The sequence below is a fragment of the Anser anser genome (genome assembly GCF_964211835.1).
Source record: "Anser anser genome assembly, chromosome: 14".
In the NCBI taxonomy this organism is placed as follows: Eukaryota; Metazoa; Chordata; class Aves; order Anseriformes; family Anatidae; genus Anser; species Anser anser.
The window spans coordinates 5,413,671-5,435,464 of record NC_139735.1 but is presented as its reverse complement, the minus strand read 5'-3'; the positions used below and the strand labels follow the sequence as shown (position 1 = coordinate 5,435,464).

Genomic DNA, 21,794 nt, shown 5'->3' with positions numbered 1-21,794 from the left:
ACAAGAAGGAATTTGAACACACACCCGAAGAGAGTTCTGCTGTGATAATTGCTGTTGGGTAAGGGTTTACCAGGTAGCAACCACTGTGTTAACCTGAGATTCAAGAAATCACATGAATCCTCTGAAAATTGAGTTCCAAGTTAAAATTGTGTTGAGGCAATGTCCTCTTGGGGATGCCCTTCTAAGCAGGGCCAGCTTTGTATCATGTGCCGAGCGTACTGTGTGTGATTCGCTTCTCTTGTTTAGAGCATTTTCAGTTACCTTTCACCTCACAGGAGCTCTCTTCCATTTTAATTCACCTTGTTGGATTTACCCAGTTTTCATATGAATGATAAATAGCAGAAAGGTCCAAATGCAGACTGTAGTTTGAAAAAGGGATTTATAAATTATGAAAGTCCTATGTAGCTGAGCAGGTTAGCAAGGGGGAGAAGAAAGGCAAATAGAGGACATTTGGAAAACAAAGCAAAGAGGAAGGTGAGCAGGGCTGCATAAACAGCAGAAATAAGTAAAAAGAAAATTAAGTCAGAGAAACTAATGATTAGCAAATGAACAAGACACATCACGAATGGATACAACAGGATAGAATAACAAAAACCCAAACAGATGAACTTAAAAATGGGAGAAAAAATTGCCAGGGAATAAAGAGTAAGATTTGTTGACTGTTGTTTGTTGCCTCAGACCTCCGTGGTTTAGGCTTCAATTTACCATGGAAGACAAACGGGGATTTTGGTAGAATACACGAATGGGCTACTTGGGGGCTAACTGGGGAGTCAGTCGCCACAGAGGACAGACACAACAGAAGCCTACAGCGTGCGGGTGGCAGGGAGCGTTGCAGAAAGATGACTTGTGATTTAAAGTGCGATTCCCCAAAGAGCAGTTCTTTGTCAAGCTGTCGAGGGTGTTTGGTATTTTTCCAGAGGTGCAGATGTACTCGAGCAGTGGGAAGCTGAGAGCTAAAGCAAGTCCATCCCGCCTGCTTGTGCTTCCCTGCCACGGAGCCTGGTTCTCTGCATTTGCAGCACCGAGTGATGGACGGCCTTACACCTCCGCTGTGACTGCAAGACCCGGGCTCGGGGTCGCGTTGTCACTGGCTGCATCGCAGCTGAGCGGTGTGGAGCCCGAGGTGGCTGTAACGGTACCGTACACGCAGATCTGCCTGCCACTGCAACACGATGGGCTCCAGCTGGGCTTCCCCAGTGTGCAGTCTGATTCACGGGGGGTTAACGAGAAAAAACAAAAAAAGCCGGCGGTCTGCAGCAACTGACATGAAAAAGTGGGAAGCCGGGAGTCCCTGCAGAAGCGTGTCCTGGGAATGGAGATCAACAGCACATCAGCAAGTTAGAAATGCTCAGCCTTATGAGGCTGCAGAAGAGGAGCTCAGCATTCGGCTCAGGTGTTTGCCTGCTCCCACCGTGACAGATGAAGTGTCCGCAAAAGCAAACAAGCTGCATATGAAATGGTGGTTGGCCAGTCTGAATGCTGCACACTCATGTTTGAGAAGAAATTCCAGTGGGCTGCTCTGCTGACAAGCCGCAGATGATATCTGTGAACAAGTCACGCAGTTTGGTCTCCCAGCTGCCTGTCCTGGTCTCCGCACTGGGCTTTTCATAAAGTCGCCTTCCCCCTACCAGAAGGAGAAGGTAAAAAAAAAAAAAAAAAAGGAGGAAATGCTTTATTAGGACAATATCGCTGCTGTGAGACTGGGGAACCCTACAGCTGATGCTATTTTTAAAGTGTAGCTTCATAAGGGACTTGTAAGAACTGTAGGTGCAGCTGTATTTCCCTGAGCCTTTTTGAAAGTGGTCATGAAAAAACAAAACGATCACAAGCCAGCAACTGTACTTTTGGTGAATGTCCTAAAGGGAGTGACAGAAAACACAGGGAGAGGCGGTTTTCATGGCAGGCAGCGTGTTCATGCTTCAGTAACTCACAGCATCTGTTAAGAGTTTTGACTGCTGCGATGGGTAAGGCAGAATCTCCGAAGATGTCATATAATTAGGTTTCTGTAAAGCACATGATATCAAAGATTAATGAGCGAGGCAAAATTTCCTGGAAAACAAGGTGTCAGAAATCCTGAACAGTCACAGATGGAAAATTCTTGTATGGGACAAGCAGGGTAGCCTGGGGGTGTCCAGTGGTAAGGCTGCGGTGCTGTGGCTGGTAGATGCAGGACCTGAAGTCCTGCAAAGGCAAACCTGATGTTTGTTAGTGTGAATTTTCCTCATCTTAGAGATGGGGATTAGACCACAAAGCTGTGTGATTCTGGGTGCTCAGACCTCTAGATGCAGGGAACCTGGGCTCTAGGGTAGAGCCCAAATACCAGGAAGTAAAATATCAGATTGAAAACTGGACAGTTTAGATAAAAGATTGGGATATTGCACATTGCTGAGGGAAAGGGAGCGCTGCAGAGGGATCTTGTGTGATGTGTAAAGCTGTGTGCAGTTTGCACCTGCACAGTATAAAGACCTTTCCTCGTTAGGTTCCAATGTGCTCTTCATATATTAACAAATCATTGGGACTGGCACAGCTGGGGTCATTGTCTGGTTCCTGAGTCAGCGAACGAGTAGCACTTCACTGCCTAGGGTAAGTTTGCAAATAAAGATACTAGGATAAGTTAGGATCCCTTGCCTGCATTAACAGCAAGAAAAAGCAGAGGACACCCAAAAATCTCAGGCTGCAGGATTAAGCTGGGTCGTGCACATGCTTTTCCCTCGTCAGGCTCTGCCTCCCAGCTCTCAGCTGCCTGCTGCATCCTCCAGCATCGCAGGGAAGTCTGTGTCAGAGGCAGGAACACAGCCCAGGTTGCCTGGCTCCCATTTTTATGCTTAAGCCAAACGCCCAGGTTTTCCTTCTATCAACAACTTGGCCACTTCTTATACTGAGCTGGAAGAAGGGCTGCAGTGTTAGGAGAAAGTCACTGAACGATCGGTGATTTTTTAGCTGGCTTAAAAAAATACTTTTTTTGAGGGATTTGTGGGTGAACTGTTACAGCGGTGCTGCCCTGTGATTTATTCTGGATGATTAGCACAAGAGAAAAATACAAGCCTGTCTCTCAGTGTTTAATTTTCAGAAATGTTTTTTTTTTTTCTTAGTGGGAACACAGAGGAGGTTTCAACAGAGGCTATTGTTAGCCCCTGCAAATGCCAAGTGTCTGCTCTTGGGAGATGGAGAGCAAAGTTGGCACCAATAATTAGTGGCTGATGCACTGATTTGGCAAAAGTTGCTGAAAATGAACATATGATGGAGAGGTCTTGGGGTGATTTAGTAAAATGCAGTGCAGTTTGAGATGACTTGTAGCATTATTGTGCAAAATGCAGGGGTGGTCAGAAGCAAGGTAATGTGGAAAATATGAAGGAGGAGTTTGGTGTCATTTATTTCTTTGAGTTCTTATCTTTTCTGGCATATTATTAAGAGTACAACAGTACAGCACCAAAATTAACAATATAAATTAAAAAAAAGTTGAGATGCCAAAACCTGACAAATTTCTCATTTACTGTAAATGCAACTTTGTTTTTCTTCCACCGCAGGAAAATAGAGGTATTACTTAGATTAGGATGCAGCTGTCAGTTGAGTAAACTTCTTGTGGCTGTAACGTAGCATGGGCCAACAAATCCAACCCTTTGCCATCCAGGAGGCTGGGCGGCAGGGCAGAGCCGGAGCAGGCTGCGCGATGTCGGGCTGCGTGTGGAGCAGCCCCCGCTGTCCAGGGAGAGCCGCCCAGGGAAGGACAGCCAGCGGGAAGTCGGGATGCAAATCAAAACCCTTGCAGCTGCTGTCGTAAATATCCAGAGCTCTGCTGCTGGTCTGGGGCGGACTCCAGCCGGCTGGGAAGCATGGCGAGTCCGTGCCTCAGAAGTACCAGTGCCTGCCGGCCGAGTTGTCTTGGAGGGGCAGCGATAAGTGTGAGCGTGGTGAGTTTTTATGCTCTGAGCAGAACATAAAGTGGTTGGTTGGCACCCACTGGCAGTGAGATGAATCCCAGGGAGCCTCCTGATCACGCTTCCCAGGAGCCAGCAGGACTGTCAGGGTGCCAGTGGGACAGCGGTGAAAGGAGCAGAGGGAGGGCAGGCGGTTTCAGTGCAGCATGGTAAGTGCAGGATGCTAGGATCGCGCTTTGCCTCCGGCTGATTTACTCACAGCAGGAATAAAGAAACCACGCAAGGAGTTAGCTTGACTTTGACACATCAGGGAAAGAAAGGGAAGCACAAAAGCACTAGATACCTTGACAGCCACCCATCCACCAAAACAAAGGCATGGCAACCGAGTCTGGCAGGCCCCCAGCCATCAGAGCTGCCCATCTGCAGCCTGCACCAGCCCAGTCTGCAGCCGCACCGCAGGGCTCAGGCTCTCCCCCGCCTGCTGGTTTGCAATATCACGTCTGATAGCTTTGGCCTTGCTGCTTATTGCTGTATTTTTTTTTCTGTGAGCGGCAGAGAGAGCACACGACCTGCAGCCCCTGCCAGCCCGGTCTTACTTTTCTAGAGGGCTTATAAGAGTTATTGTCAAATTTTACAGTAACTGTGATTTGCCTTATGGATCATGAATGTATGATTGCCCCATGATCCCATAGCGAATCTCCTGAGCCCATTGTGATAGCTAAGTAATTACTTCTGGGCGCTAGCGAGAATTAAAACTGAGGCTTTCCCAGTGAAGCAAACCATGAGATGGGGCTGGTGCTGGCTGGCTTAGAGCCCTGCCAAAGGGCTCTCTCCATCACTGACAGGCCAGACGCGTTCCCCTCCACAGCAAAGCTGGGCTCTGCGAGAAGAGCAAATTTTCATGCTGAATCACGGATTCTGACCAGCCTAATCTTGAAATCTGGCAGCCCCAGGAGCGGAAGCTGCCGGGAGCTTTGGGGCTGACAGAACACGGTGATTGTGCTTGCTAGATGCATCAGGCACTGACCTCCCATGAGAAGGACACGGTGGAGACATAGGGGCACCACACAGGGCCTTCTCTGTCTGTCCGATGAGCGAGGAAGGAGCGGTCAGCGCAGCACAATTGCCTGAGGCTGCGGGTCTTGTGCCAGGCCTGTCCTTTCTACACAGGCACAGGTGTCCTTCAGGGGCTGTCCTTTGCCTAGAGGTCTCTTGCAGGGGGCAGAGGGATGAGCATTTCTGCAGCTTGGGTGTTGCACGCAGCAGACACAGGCTGAAGCCCAGGAGGAGGCACAGCAAAGGGCATGGGCAGTGTGGCTGAGGTGGGAGGCCGCCTGTGCCTCCCCTCCTGGCGCCTGGAGGCCACGTTGGCACCGCGGCATCGCGCAGGGCCTGCTGAGGCGGCAACCTGAGGCCGCGGCCTTAAGGCAAGACCCCGGTTATCCTTGTAATGAGCCCCGTGGCCTGGTGACTCATTCCTCTCTTCCCAAGCAGCCAGTTTTGATGTGAAAACTTCAATAAACGAAGATGGAGAATCCACTTTCTTTTGTAACATTTCCAAGAGTTGTTTCTTATTTCTCCTTTGAAGGTGATGGCTTTAGCTTCCTCTCTTTGCTTCCTATTATGTTGCTCTTGAAGTGAGCGCTGGAAGCCTTTAATCAATCCACAGCACTCTCTCTGCCTTTCTGAGCAAGTCTTTCTTCTGACATCCTCTGAAATGAAGAGATTCTTGTTGGGGCTCCCAGGGCTCTTGTAATGCAAATGAAAATAATGATATTAACACTAATCATTGTCATTCTATAGGGTGAGATGTCAAGATTCCGTATTTTCATGTTCATTTTTAGTGCACAGGTGCCATATCAGGTGTACCCCGTCCTGTCAAAGTACAAGCTTTTCATATCACAGGCACTATTAAAACCATTAGCAATAATGTTGGCTGCTGTTGTGCGTGATGGATTGGTCTTTGACATGCAATAATGCAAAGCGACATGACAAACTGGGAATGAAGAATGAAAAGCTGTTAAACAATCCCTGAATGTAGCTAAAAATGAATTCATTTCGTATCTAAAGTGTGTTCCTGACTTGTAACAATAAAGAGGATTTATGTCAGTGCTGTTGAATTACATCTGTGTATCTAGGAAAGAAGCTAATGTGATGAGGGGTGTGGGGTTGGTTTGTTACTACCTGCCTGAATATTAAAAGGTTATGTTGGCAACTTGCCTTGAAATATGATTGTAGGCAGTAAAATCAGATTTAAAGTGTGTTATCTGCCTTTAATTGTGGTTCTGAAATCATGGATATCCTTGGTAGCATGGGAGCCCTGAACGGTGTATTTCTGTTATAAGTACTTTGAAGCAATAGTTATTTTATTGCAGACAGCTCCATCAGTCTCATCAGGACATTGGTATCTGTCTTTTTGGCTTTATATTTCTTTCACAATATTACTTTGTAGGAAGTATTGCTTTTACTTTGCAAAGTAATCTTTGAGGTCAGATATCTCTGTCTTGTTTAGGTCATTTTTAATTGTCATTAAGTGAAACTAGTGCTGTTGTGTAACATATAGAACATAACAAAGGCTGCTGCTTCAAATTCATACCAGCTTAGCTGAGACCTGAGCCTGAACCGTGGCTGGTTGCTAACTTGTTTGTCTGTCTGATTTCAGCGCCTAACCTCACTAATTTGGATCGTCTCGACAGCGCATTGAGCCTCATTGAAGACCGGGTGCATAGATCAAGGCAGCGCTATCGAAGGCATGCGACGGATGATGATTACAACATTGAAGTCCTTCTGGGGGTTGATGACTCGGTTGTTCAGTTCCATGGGAAAGAACACGTTCAGAAGTACCTGCTGACCCTGATGAATATTGTGAGTACAGCCCTGCTAACTGCGCTGCAGGAAGACAGTGAGAGGAGGGGGGATGTAGGTTGGTTGAGCCATTTGATTAAGACATCATAGATTTTTTCTCATGGCAGGAGATAAAATAATTCTAGGAGCAAAATCCAGGTCACTTCTAGAAAAGCCAAAATGGGAGAAGGAAAAGAAGAAAAAGGGGCCAAGGAAGAAGCTGACAGTGGGACTATTAAAATGTTCAAAGTCCTGCTTATGTGTTTTGATGGATGGTGGCATAGGGTCAGGGCCTCAGGTCCCTGGAAGTCCTTGCGTTTTAGATGTGTATTCCCTTATCCTAAGCTCCCTGCTGAAAAACATGGTTTGGAGAACTGTCTTCAAATAAGGTTGTATTAGAAGCTTCGATTGGCTTATACATTTTTAAAACTGCTCAGTTAAATTCTTTGATTCTGCAAGAATCACTTTAGGTCCCAGGCCACCTACCTACTCCTTGTTCACACTGCAGTAAAATGTTATGCAGTCTTGCACTGAACTTTCTTAAATTGATTTAGTATTTAGTCTATGGCGGACACCTTTGGACTTCCTTCGTTAAATATTTAATCTTGAGAACCACTGTCAGTGCAACAGACTATATAATGCAGTAGTGATAAAAGCAGATGGTAGAGAATATTCGAAGGAACCATCTTCTTTTTCTAAATATCAGAGCAGTAGGCCCACCCATAAGCAGCCCTCTAGTACCCCAGTCAGTAAGCAAGGCCTCTGTTTTGTGGGATAAGAATCAAATTTTGAAAAATCATCTCTATTGTAGATCAAAATCAAAATGTGTTTATTTCTTTGGCCAAAAAATGGAAGTGAGTGGTAGCCCCCTTCATAGGCAACTCATTCTGGGATGACTTTATTCCTTCTCATGCTCACCTGGAACAGAAGTCGGTTTTCAATAAAATGCACTTCTGTAAAAACTTTAGGTTCAGCAAATTCGTGTTCTTTGTGAAATGTTGTTGAATAAAAATTGTAGGGCTGCTCTGTTTTTGACAGATGGACTATGATTGCTGAAATGTACGTTAATGTCAAGAGGATGGGGTGTCTGTAGGTGACTTCTTGGCATTGCAAACCACAGAGGCAGATATATGGACAAAAATCCAGGCTGTTAGGTACATTTGCCTGGGATGTATTTTTTCTAAGATACGTAGTTTAATTGTGAGGCTTGTTTTTTGATTTCTTTATTGCATTCTTTTAACAGTGTGTGGAATGTCAGGGTTTTTCATTTTAAATGAGAGGTGGAATACAGTTTAAGAAAATCCCTTGCGTGATATAAATTCAATTGACTGCCTTTTTATAACAGTGTTGTAAATAGTTAAAAATCTGCACTAACATTAGAGTTATAGGGTACTTGGTGCATACTCTGATGGCTGTAAATACATACATTCTAAACAGAAATGACATAGTGAATTTCATTTATTTGTGTGGTTTGTTTCCTCTGAGGCTTAAAATGGTCTACAGTGAAACAGACGGTTTTATATATCTCTAAATTACCAAGCCAAACGGGCCAAACCAGGAATGTGGCGAACAGGCTGAAATAGATTAACCAGGACTCTTTACTTATCATGTCACTTAAAACTATTTTTAAGAATTAAAATATATGGTAATGGTAAAGAAGCCATAAAAGTTCCAGCTCTGGAATATACTTGCTCCTAACTTTAGCAAACCATCCAACACACAAATTGTAAGAAATAACAACTCTGAAGCATGCTGTCTCTGCAAGTGGTTTAGAAAGTGCAGCCTGTGTAACCGTATCCGCAGGGCTGTAACAGCTCTTGGCACAGGCAGCAGTTGATCTGTTGGGAGCCGTGAGGTAGAAACGTGTCCTTTGGGGACTGAGGATGAGGATGCGTTCCTTCCCTTTGCGTCCATGATGCGAGCAGCCTCTAGAGGAGGCGCTGGGAAGTCTTTGGCAGTCAGCAGAGTTGTCCTGATCTTTCCTTCGTCAAAACTCAGCCAGTTTCTAGACTCTGTACTTTAGCAGAGTGATGGGGTGGTGGTGACCAGTCCCCTGTTTCCAGCTCTCCAAGCTTTGCTCCAGTGTGGAGAGGCAAGAGGGCTTTGTCCCTGCAGGTACTACCTGTTAGTGCATGTACAAGGTAGGTTTCTGGTGAGGTACATAGGTCCAAGGATAGCTGAAAGAGAAGAGATGGTTGCAAAAAAATCCATCTGTCTTTTAAATTCTGGTGAAAGATCCTACCATAATCATCAGATTGTGTTTTCCCTGCTGGTTTTGTGGGTGTAATCAACTCGCTTTGTACAGTAACAAGGCATTAAGCATAAAATCAATTAGTTTCATACGGTAACAAGGTATTAAGCATAAAATCAAAGTGTACGTAGCAAGTACATAAACTAAATAGTGGAAGTATTTACTGCAGATAAGAGGGTAATTGAAAGGGTTGAATTTCTGTGGTTCCCAAAATAAAATAAATTCCAGGTGAACGCTCCCTCGTGCCCAAACTCCCGGAGGCGTGATCGCTTTCCCAGAAGCAGCTCCCAGCAGGGCTGCCCTCCCCACTTTGCTTGATTTCACCGTGCGTGATGGCGTGAGCAGTTGTCCTTAATTAACTTTTCCCAGGGATCTTGGGTGGAACCTCACCACCGACCCAATCAAAACAATAAATTTTTTTCAAGCCCAGCGCAACGACTTATTCAGTCAATCTGTTTTGTGCTGTTTAAGTGATGTGTTACAGTCCACACCTAAAAGCCATAAAGTGAGAAAAAACAGGGGCTGGGTGTCCTGGCTATCTTGAATAGCTGTGCTAATATTTATCCCAATGTTTGGAAGTGAAGTCAGTCCCTAACGAATGGTGAGAGACGCCAGAGGATTTTTAACACTGGGCTGTAGCCACGTATCGTCTGTCTGTCCGCCAGCCGTGTCACCGCGGCGAGCTAGGCCTCCTGCCACCTCGGTTTTATCCTCCAGTCATTTCCTCATACAAAAACTTTGCTTGCTCTTGACATCCCCTCTTCTCTGCTCAGCACCATCGGGGCAGTCAGTCCAGCTCTGGAAAAAAAAACGCCTTTGTTTTGCACTTTAGAGACCGTCGGCTGCCTCTTGCTTGCACCATTTTCTTTCGTGCATCATGCTGGGTTTCTTCCTGGGAAGGATATTAGCTTGCACAGTCCTCTGTGTTTCCAAGTGCGAGCCCACACATTGCACAAATTAACTTTGTATTTATAGCATGCAGGAGCATTGCAACAGAGGAGAGATACTTGGGAGGTATCTCACAGCCCTGTCGTTTACTCAAGAACATGGAAGGTAATTTAATTTCTGCAAGAAAGCGGCTAAAGAAGTCAGGGATTTTATCTGCTCCTACAAGTGTATGGGAAATATTAAAAAGCACTTGGCTGGAAGCGGCACTGGAGAATTATCTTGTTCATCGGAAACAAAAGGATTTCACTGCAGGAGGCTTTGGGAGGAGGAGCAGGGTGCTGAATGGGCACGGCTGAGCTGAAGCGGGTATTGATGGTAGCCAGCCCGGGGCTGAAATCCTCACATTGTTTCATAACTCTCTTAGAAATAGTTTTCAGCATTAAGCAGGCCTTCTGTGGCCTGCTGTGGAAGAGCAGCAGAGCTGGGGCTGGCCACTACGTTACCTGACTGGGCTGTGGCAGTGGGTAGGGTGAATATTTTCATGGGGTAAGGTGAATATTTTCATGGGGTAGGCTGAATCTTTCAGCCTCCTTGCTCCTGTGCTCAGGGTCTCATCCAGGGCAGGTATCTTCATAATGGACTTCCTAAGAGACCGAGTTAGCATAGGTTTGCTTCCAATATTTCTGCCATTTGAAACAGCAAAGTCTCATGAAATAAGCTCAATTGCAAATGGTTTTGAATATATTTGCTCCATCTGTCTTGACTTCAGGTCTTCAGCTTTCATGCCCCTTTTTGTTTTGTGTTTTTTTTTTTTCTTTGCTGTTTCTCAGTAAGGCCCCTGTCTTAGCCTTTTCTTGCTTATTTTGTCATTCTTCCTCTATTCCCGTAGCAGTATTTGTGAGCCTCATTTCAAGTTGCTCGTTTTCTAGTGCTGGCAATTGTTATCCTTGTATATATATTTGGGGAGAATTTGTCTAAAAGCTGTGTGCATTCTTTGATTTTTAGACTATTTTGGGGGGCAAAATAAAAGAATCTTTAAATTTGTGCTTTCCATTCCTTTACTGTAAAAGATATGGTTGTGCCGCATTTAGTGACCATCCTGTGTTACATCCATGTAATGGGTATATGGTCAAAATGTTTGCAATGTTAAAATTCAGCTTCTCAAAGCAGACAGGGACCTACCTGTCATTATTTCATTGGGAGATAGACCCTAAATAGGATTTATGCCTCACTTGGGGCTAGATTTATCTGAATATTTAGACGTTTACCTGCCTTTGAAATCAGTGAGAGTCAGTTTTAAAAATTAGCCCACAGGATTATGTCTCTCCCAGACTTCAAGTGAAACTTCAGCTACAGAACAAATAGGTTTAACAAATTTTCATTTGAATAACTGAAATCGATGGGAGTTATGCAGCTGGGAGCTTTGGAAAGTCCCAGGAGTCTTTCACCTGCATCTTTCAGCACTACACGTATCTTTGAAATTGTGGCCCTGAGGCACTCTTGAATATGTTATCCATCCTCTTTAATAGGATGTACATGATACTACTATTATATATGAGATTTTTGCTTTCGTGTCGTTGGCTGATGAGGGATGAAGATTTCCAGGTACAGAGCAGCAAGTCCCTAATGAGAGGAAAGGGCAGAAAAGCCACTGGTTTCTAACTGGCAGTTGGATGAAAACCTGAAAGCATGTCTAATACAAGCTGTTAAAAAGAAAGTGATGATTGAATACTTTGAAATAATGGTGCACCCTGTATTCAGAATCATGCTTTTTAAACTAAAAAGCGTTTTTTAGACAGGAAGGGTATCTCAGTAATATAGATTGGACTGGATTTTTAAAATTAAATAATTTATAAGCACCAATACTCATTATTTCAAATCAGTTTATTTCAATGTATAGACTTCAAATCTGGACTAACTCCAAGAAATTGCTCAAGTAACAAATGCAAGTCCAGATCTATTCATCTGAGGGACTTCAGTTGTCAAAAGTTGAATTACAGCTCGTTTGAAAATTTAACGTGTATGAGAGCCAACTCTGCTTTTAGGCTGTTCATTATGCTGTCCAGTAGCTGCGACTTGTGAGGAGGAAAGTTTCTGATGAGACCTCAGAAGATTATTTTTGTTCGTTATCTTGATTGCCTCACTACAGTAGAAGTTGCACATGTGAGTGGGCATTCGGGAGGTCCTGTAGGAAATATTCTCTCTGAACCCATACAGGTTTTATTTATTTCCACCTCGAGTTTATTCCCAGTGCCAATTAGGTGAGCATTTCTCATGATTAACAGGACTGTGCCTTGCTGTCCTGGTGTACATAGCACAGGCCATCACACAGGTTTCGGTACCACCCTTTCAGCAGAAGGTAATTACTGTTAAAAGATAGATTTTCCTTTTCTCCAAATACCAACATGAACTTTAGCCATAAAGGTTGCAGTCAGGAACTTTTGCGATGTGACAGTGCGGTTTGTATGATGGAGTATGGATAATTAGGATCAGCTTTTGAATTTTGGACGCTTTCCTTAACCAAACCACTTAAAGAGTTCACCACATTTTTTGTATTGACACCGCGTCTTGTGTTAAAATGAGTTAATCTGCTTAATTATTTTATGATACTTCAGTAGATTTTATTAAAGTGACCTTGGGACAGTAATTCAAACAAATACTAATTTTTTTGGTGCAAATATAATTTACAGTGTTTGGAGAAACTTCCCAGAGCAGTGGTTTGTGGGCAAAAAATGAGGAGTTCCAAGAGCCCGAGGGAGGAACTGAGAAAAATAAATTAGTCGTGAAGTCAGAAAACAAAGTCTATGACCTTTCTAAAACCCATGTAACAGTCAAAGATGAGATAGAGACCTGTAACACGACGCTACCAAGTGTCTTGCCAACACATCTGCTCAGGGGAATGTTTTTCATTTTGATCAGAAGCAGCTAGCTTGGACTTGGTAACATCTACTGACTGTCACTCCCGTGAAGGTAAATCAGCCCTCGGACATGGATTCACATACAAAATGCCAGATTCTTATCTCTGTTTCATAATGCACATTGCCAAGCACTGCTAAAGCTGCCCGTTGCCTATGGTTTTGAGCGGAATAGTAGCTTTCCAAATCTGAGATCACAGTTTGACCTTTAAGTTTCATGTGTGTTGTGTGCTTTCATTATTCTTTTTTCCTTGTGATGCTCAACAAAGATTTGCAGAAGAAAAAAAAAAAGAGTTCCTCTCTGAGGAAATGAGGAAATGCCTTGTGGGGACTAAAAAGGGAGACTGGGAGCCCTGGATTTGCCTGATGACTTTCTATGTGACCGTAGTTTATCCACCGGAGGAATTGATGTAATGTTATTCCTGTGGGATTAAGACGAAGCTTTGGGAATGTTAGAAATGTGAGTTTGGGATCTTCAAAAGCATAAAGGAGGTGATGAAAATAGAAGAGGATAGTGGTGTTTGAAGTGGGAACGCAGAAAAATAAAGTGAGAGGGGGAACGCTTTTGGGAGGGGTCAGATTACAAAATTTTGTGCTCAGTATCGACCATGACATTTCTGGTTCCTAGTCCGTAATTCAAAACAGCCATTCCTTACAGAAATAGACAATCCCTGGATGCCCACCAGGCACCGAGGCTTTGCAGCAGATAATTAAGATCCGATGAATGAACTGCAGCTCGGGCTGGGCTCGAACAATGGCCTGCCAGGAGCACTGCCGTCCCGCGGGGCAGGCGCTGATGCTCTCCGGCTCCTCTGCTATTGCACGTGGTCCCCACGCTGCCTGAGGGCGACTAGCCACAGGTGATGCCCTCAGCAGTGGTTGTGCAAGGATGTTTGGGTGGCCAAAGGGCCGTCTAACTGGGCTGGGTGGATCAGCAGTTTGCGGTGGCTGAAAAGCCAGATGCATAAAGTGCAGCTTGTGTCGTGCTCTCTCCAAATGGTCAGATACAACCTCTGATGGCTGCTGGAGCTGGGTCAGACTCATTTGAGGCTGAGGGTAGCCAGCGCTTGTAGCTATCAGATGCCTGGCAGGGGTGTGTGCTTGCGAAGTGGTGCTTACCCAGCCGAACAACGCGATGCACGGAGCCGTGGGCACGCCTTGGGCCTCATCACCCAGAGTGATTTATGGTTCAGCGGGATGGAGCCGTGTTGCGATGAAGAGGGCTGTTGTTGCACAGCAGATACTAACAAACTTTGCATCTCTGGGAACTCCATCAAACCACCTAAATGAGCATGCTGATGGCTTGCCAACATACGCAGGTTGTTGCTCTCTTATTGCAACTTGCTTTACTTAGAGATTCAGGGAACCACTGGACATCCCCTAAGTATCCTGCCAGCTGTAGCAGCAGGTAGCGCACTCTGCACCAACACTGGCAAAGCTGGAGGCTCTTTATTGCTATTTGCATTACAGCAATTTTCAAAATTCCCTGTCAGGATTGGGCCCCGTTTTGCTGACTAATAAAAGCTTTGCAGTGCTTTACAATTTACATCTTACAAAAAAAAACCGAAGCTTTTTTCTTTAACAAAGCATGATGCATCTCATGAATTCTTATCTTCACTTTAGTTGTTGGGGTTATTTTGATGTATTCTGCTTGCTTACTCTGTTGGCTTCAAACTTGCTTAGGGCAGAAGAATGATAAAATAAGCAGAGAGGGAAAGAAGAAGAAAAAATAAATCAAGTCCTTGTTTTCTTAAGTAGCACCAATCTGTGCCAGCCTGGTTTCTAAACAGAAATAGAAATGCATGTTTTGCTTTGACTGAAATATCCCACAAAAATAAACCACGATACTTAGTTGCCCCAAAATAGTTTGTGAACTACAATAGTTTTATGAAAAGTCTCTTTACGGTATTTCATCGTGCTTTGAATTCCTTGAGATTTACCTAGCCATCTCCATCACCCAGTATAAATGCTGAATCACCGTGGAGATCTAACAAGGTTTAATGCAAAATCTTCACTGCCTTCGGTTCAGGAGCTGGCATTTTGAGATGGTCTCTGTGCGCTCTTTTTTCCTGTACAGCAAAACAACTTCAGCCTGCGGTCCTTGCTGATCTAAGAGCAGGAGATCGATTCTGATTCTTCCTTTGTTGATAGAAATCAGGATGTGCTACAGAAGTACATGGTATGGAGTGCTGCAAAAGTACTGTGTAATCAGTTTCACACCTGAGTGTGTTTATTATACAGCCATCTGAACGTACACGCCTATAGTTTGATTATTCGTGCTTGGAAACAGACACTTCAGCATCTAAAGCAGCAGTTGTGTTGGATAAGAGCCTGGACATTTCAGATTCCACGGGGTGGTCAGTCATTTTGGGCCCTGTGCAGCAGGCTGCGTTAGCTAAACTCTGCTTTCCTGTTAAATTGACAGGTGGAAATGCAGGGAGCCTGAGCTAGGGTTGGTGGAGGCCCTTCCAGTGCGTGCGCTTTTCATGAATGTTTGCGAGCACAACATTCGGTCACTCGGATCTCATTCCTTTAATAGCTTCCTGAAAGAAATAGGTGCAATTTAGGTCATGCTGAAAAAAAAAAGAAAAGCATCTGTATCAGCATATTATCTATGTGCAGTGAGACGCTGCTGGGAAAGCCACAGTTTAGCTTAGAGAAAGGAGCAGAGGGTTCAATTCAGCCGCTGTGTGAAGAGGGCTTGGATTCATCCTTTTTAATGAAACCAAGACCCAGAGTTTTGAATTGACCCACTGTCTCGTAGAAAACCCAGTATCCCAAGAGAACCCAGCAGCTTTTTACAGTGCTTGTGCTTTTCTGTTCATTCACAGTTTGTTTGTTAGATGTCATTTGCATGAACAGTCAAACAGTGTTTCGATTCTGTTCCGTCAACGTTTTCATGCCAAGTTTCCTTTTGGCACGCAACAGTGATACGGTTGTTCTGTTACTCAACTATTGTTAGAAGAGGCTTAGGTTAAATTCGGGAAGTTAATGAGAGAATGGTGCGCAGCAACTTGGATTATGCGTTATGAACTAATTAAATACCTATTTACATGCTGTGCTTGCTGTCTTCTATAGAGGAGTTTTTGTGCAGGACTCATTTCACATATAGATAATTTACAGCGTATTTAAGCCTCGTAGCACTGATGCGTATGCTCTGTTCCCAGTACACAAAGAGCGAGGCAAATTAATATCCCTCCCTCCCTGGACAACAGGCAAGGGGCTTTTTCCTGGTCTTGTAAAGCTTGTAAACCTGTTCACATCTTACCTCTGTATAATCTGTATTCAGTAATGGTCCTCAAAAAATCTTTTAGATACAGAAACATAAAGTTAATCCTGTAAAATCTTATTTACACATGCAAATACACGATCTAATTTCCAGAGCTATTGTTTACAAAGCAGATCAGCTGCTGCTCACTGCAATGAAAATAGCAGCCCTGAAGCCACTCATAACCCTGGGCTTTTCATCCACCCCATCTTCCAGCCAAAGCTCTGCTCATGCACCCGTAAGGAGCCCGGGTGCTCAGACGTCAGGCAGCCATTCCCTGGGTCCCCGGGCAGATGCCCTGCAGGGCGTGAGTCTGCTCCAGGAGCCGCCGGCCAGCCCTGCTGCCTCGTAACCAGCGGTACGGGATGCTTAGGACTTGAAAACCCGGACTCTTACCAGGGATAAGATTAGGCTCTTATATCCAAAAATACTGATAAAATGAATGAAAATTCACTTTAAAATGTCAATGAGGATTGCTGAGTAAAACCTACACTGATGTATTTAGTTTTAATTATTTTTGCAGAGATAAAAGTTGGGCTGTTAGAGCTAGGGCTGATGGAAGAAACAGGGCATTTTTTTATTACTATGTTTCTAATGAAAAGTATTCTGAATGTTACTTATTAGCTTGTAGTAAGGAATCTGTTTTGTAGGAATAAATGAAATTTGTGTCCAGCCAGTAAAGCGGTCCAGTTTGGTGCAATCATTACCAAGGGGAAGATGTTTGTGGAAAGACGCTTGCCCTGCAGGGAATTTCATCTGCCTCTTTGAATTTGTGAAGCTAAACTCCTGCCATTTGGCTGAGCACCTTGGTGCAAATGAGCAGTCTGGTCTCATGCATCCATTCATCACAGAATATCTAAATCAGCCTCTTTAGCAGTTAATATTTGCCTAGCTTGCTTGTAACGGTGTTTCCTAAGTCATCTTTATACATCCACATTTCATTCTGCACTGTAAATATTTACCATTCTCTTTTCAGTGTTTGTAGGCTGATTTGCCTGTGTGCATGTTCAGTTATGTAGCTCTAGCATAAAACAGAAGACAGTTGTTTTTTTTTTATTTGCTGGCATTTTTTAGCTTTTGTTCTGCTTGCAAAGTTTAACATTGATTAGTTGTGACATCCAACAAAGCCAGCCCATGTGGCCGACCATGCTTTTGGGGGGAGGTAGATCCCCTTGTCAGAATGGAATTTGATGAGTCCCAGATGGAAGAGTTACAGGGGGCAGCTGAGCCAATCCAGCAAATCACTCGGGAGAGAGGCAGCCCCAGGGCCTGGTCCTCTGCTCACTCGCCCCTTTCCCATGCGTGGTGTCACCCAGCAGAGAGCTCTTCTAGATTTCTGTGCCCTGGGCTCAGGTGCACGCAGGTGGGACAGGGCAGGGAGAAGGAAGGAGCTGGGACTCTTCCTTCGGCACCAGGAGCCGGTAGATCACAGGGACAGAGGTACACCAGGCTATGCAGATGTGGAAATCTGCTTAGGTTGGCACTTAAATAGCTGTTAGCATGAAGTATTTGATGATGTTGTGTTGGTTTTAAATGATTTCCTGAATTATGGCCTGTTCAGAAGCTGCAATGGAGTCTAGAAAAAAAATCCCCTCTCACATCAGTGGAATTTGTCCCTTTCTGTATGTGATCACAAGTGATCTTTGTCTCAATGACAGCACATAAAAGGTGCTGCTTTATCATTGCCTTCAGAGCTACTTGCTGCCAGCACCATGGTTGAAGCTCTGACCACTCTCTTGCAGGTTAACGAAATTTACCACGACGAATCCCTGGGTGCTCACATTAACGTTGTCCTGGTGAGGATAATCCTACTGAGCTACGGCAAGGTAAGTAAGGGTTATGTTAGATGGAGGAGAGCAAGGTCTCTGAACTTCTTTCTTTTATGAGTGGTGTAGTTACTCGTGACATGTATCAGGTTTGTATTTTAGTTTATACACTGCCTTTACAGTCTATGAATATAAAGAACATTTATGTTTATATGTATTTGTCTAGCATTTGAACTTCATGCTGGGAAAATGATTATGACTTCTTCTGGGTTTTCCCTGTGTCATTTTAAGTTGCCACTTAGCTCTGCAAGCCTGTCTTTTCAGACTTGTTTGGAATCCATGAAACATAGTGAGCATTCTGTTTCCTAAGAAAAATGCAAAGTTTCGTGGTAGAACAGTACATAACTAACAGCGAACACATGCAAGATCAGTTCTGCAGGATGCTGAGGGCTACGACCTCATTCCAAGAACTCATTCAGCTTGTGCTTAACATTAGTGGGACTACACATGCTTAAAGTTAAGTGCAAGCTCAGTGGGATAGGGGCCAGAAGGCAAGAGCTTTGCAGATCAAATCTGTAATTAAGAGCTCCAAGTGTTCTCTTGTCTCTTCTAAGGGAGGAGTTACTCCATGGGCAAAATTTGCGTAAAGAGGAAAGGAATGCTACATGGTTTTCAAAAATATTAAACTGCTATGTTCATATGATCTATATTGGCTAAATCAACATCAAATTCTACAGAAACTGGACAATGGAGTTTCAAGTATGTCGATAAACATTTTATTTAAGGACAGGCAGTTTTAGTGCTCTTTAGTAGAGCAGCATGTCCAGCTGCTCAAAGGAAAGCTTTATAATCTAATGTCCCTTTCTATGACTGGGTGTGCTGGTATTTGTTGCAGGCTCGTGCAATAAACTTGAGGTCCGGAAGACTCCTTGTATGTTCATACAAGTTGCTGAAATGCTGTTTGGAAAGAGCCAATTCAGTGTCAGTGGTGAGGCTCCTCTGACAGTCACCAGTTTGTCGTGCTCGACGCCAGCTAAAAATTTTTCTTCCAGCTAAAAATTTTTCTCCCTTGGAGCAGGAGCTCCAAGTTCCAGCCTGGACTGGGCACCTGGTGTTGGGATAAGTTGTTCTGTCTGAGCTTCCTTATCTGAGAACTAAACATAACAATCCATCTCTGCTCTTCCTGCAGAGATACAACGATGTAGCTAAGTCTTTTGGCTAAGCTCAATCAGCTGCATGTCCTAAAATAAAAGGTAAAAGAGGTCACATTTTCTGTTTTATGATCAAAAGTTTATGGTCTGTCTAGTGACATTAAATGGTGAAATAAATTAAATAGTCTTGTGATTGCTGTAATGACAGCAATTTGAGGGATTGCAGATTGACTAATAATTCTCAAAAATATCTCATGTTGCAATAGTGGAAGGACCACACGGGCTAGTCACTCCTTTGCTGTCCTTATTTCATAAATATTTCATAATTGTGCATGTCCATCTTTAGCTCAACAAATCTGCACTGGTAGTAGTGTGAACTCAGACAACTTCTGCCACTTTTTCTGATAGAAGACAATAGGTACAATAGACCTCATTTCACCTTGAGAACCTTTATTGTCTTGTGCAGAGTAAAGCATCGTCAATTAATAATTTGAAAGTTACCAATCTCACATTAATCTTCTTCAGAGAGGAGAGCAGGGTGGAGCACAGACAACTTCTTGGAGGATATTTGGTCACATTACTAAATTGCAGTTACAGGTTGCTCTGTCTAATCTGCTTGTGGATGGTCTACTTATGGATTCTAGGTCCATAATCCACAGCGGACAATCTTTTAGTTCCAGAGTTATTCTGCTGGCTTCAGCAGGACACAGTATGAAGTATTCTAGTGTCACAAGCTAGCACTAAATAACCACTAAGAGAATTTCTCTTGCATTTCCATATCTGATTCGTATTTAGTCTAAAGGCAATTCATGGCTTTCTGAAAAAAAAAAAAAAGGTAAAATGAATGTAATAGGTATCATTTCAGAGCTCCTTTGCCTGATGGGCCTGCATGTCCAAGCTGTATAAGAATAAAGCTTTTGTATGTTCATATTTCAAAGTTCCTCATTAGAGGACTAGTAACCAAGAGTAGAATACAAGGACATTTCTCTTTGGAGGGCTGAGATTATTTAGCAGTGGAAAGGCAGAGGGAAAAGATGTATAGTTCTTATCTTCTGAACCTTTTCTAAAGAATTAGAATAAAACCTTCAATGTTTTATTGTCCTGCTAAAACACACCAGCACTATCATTTTTCAGGATTGTATATTCTGTGTACATAGTAAAAGGAATGGTGAATGTACAAGTTAAGGCAATGCATGCATAAAGCAGCCTCTTTGGCTTCACAATATGGAAATATTATCCCAGTCCTGTTAGAGTAAGCATTTATTTTCAAAGCTTGTCGCTGATATCTTCAGATTCACTTGCTTTATTGTAGGTAATTTATACATATTATCAAGGGTGCCATTTAAATAATCATAATAATTACATTATGGTTCTGTAACTGATGAAGTATGTACCCTCACCGTCATGTTTCTGACAGCACTCTGAGCTATTGCCAATTCTCAACCCCTAAGCAGCCTTCTACTATATTGTGTGCTTTTTTTTTTTAAGAGGATTATATTATTTTATACAATATGTCATCTTTTGATAAGAATAATATGGACAATACTTGAGTTGCATAGCAACCAGCTTTTCAGTGATTCTTGCTTGAAGGTACTCCATTCCTTGAAACATACTTTTTAATATCTTCAAGCAAACAGCCATACATTCAAAAAATTCACTAATTTCATTAATTGTATTAATTGCCTTGATAAGTTGAAAAAAAGGGTGTTCCCTGGTGATGATGTTGAAGTTACTCCATGGGCAGGTTCACAAGATCTGACACCGTTTTACTGAAGTAATGCTTGGTGCAGGTTATCACCTCTGGACTTAGGCTGAGGCTGTGGCAGGTGGAGACCATTAGCACAGAGCAACGTGCAAAGGCTTTGGGGCAGGTTTCACATCCTGTCCCATCCTTTGCAGGATGCAAAGCCTGCCCCATATCTGTGCTATATTTGGGAGTTACTGTGCATTTTTCTGTGTTTTCTTTACATTGACTTTTTGATGTGATGTGATGCTGCAAATTGAAGAAAAATGAATGAAAATGTGCAAATGCAAAACGAAGAAAAGTGTATTTTTCTTCAAATGGAAGAAGAAGAGCTTGCTTGTTTCTGCCTTCTTGACTTCAGTAGTTTCAAATTTTGGAAAATGCAGAATCATTTGAGAAGACTATTATTCAATGATTAAGCAAATTATTCCATTTAGATGTATTTTTGTTAGAAGAGCTCTGTCATCCAGCAAACTCTAGAACACTCAGGGAAATAGCCAAAGCAACCACTATCACCAAGTGCAGAGGAGGTGGCAAGAGATGAGCTGAAAATGGATTTAAAAACCCTGACTGGATATCATAAAATTTGTTTGGAAACATTTAAACCCTAAGCACTGCATAAAATCCTCTCATCGCCTCTTTGAGGTGGATGAATAAAGATCATTATTCCCATTTTACAGCTAAAAAAACAAAGACGCTAAGTGTTATTTTCCAAGGCCACACGGAAGGTCACTGGCAGGCTGGGGATAAGACCTCATAAATTCCTGGCTCCAGCCCCACGCTCTGTCCATCGACAATGGTGACTCTGTGTGCAGATGAACTGCCTTTACAGAGCGGCAGAGAAAAGCACACGTTAGCTGTGACGGGTGTAATTAGGACAGTTATTAGTGGAAAAAAAAAAGTCATGAAGACTTTCACAGGAACTGCATGGATTTCACTAAATGAGCCACCTGAGGATTTATGAGAGTTATTTCTTGGGAAATGTGAACGTGGCCATGCAGGACACCTCTAAACTCTTCTCTGGAGCAACATGCATAGCTCCAGGCACTCATGTTCAGACTGGCACGGGTTGGGATAGGCTGTGGGATG

General features: G+C 43.4%; 1 protein-coding gene across 8 annotated transcripts in view; it reads left to right on the top strand.

Moving 5' to 3' along the window:
* The window catches only part of ADAMTS2 (ADAM metallopeptidase with thrombospondin type 1 motif 2), a 245,481-nt gene that overhangs the window by 177,825 nt on the left and 45,862 nt on the right, over positions 1–21,794 (top strand). For all 8 annotated transcript variants that reach the window (XM_083798406.1, XM_083798405.1, XM_083798411.1 and 5 more), the window contains 2 exons: positions 6,541–6,743; positions 17,787–17,870. In XM_083798406.1, the coding sequence (XP_083654532.1) occupies positions 6,541–6,743; positions 17,787–17,870 (287 nt within the window). The remainder of the gene's footprint in view (positions 1–6,540; positions 6,744–17,786; positions 17,871–21,794) is intronic.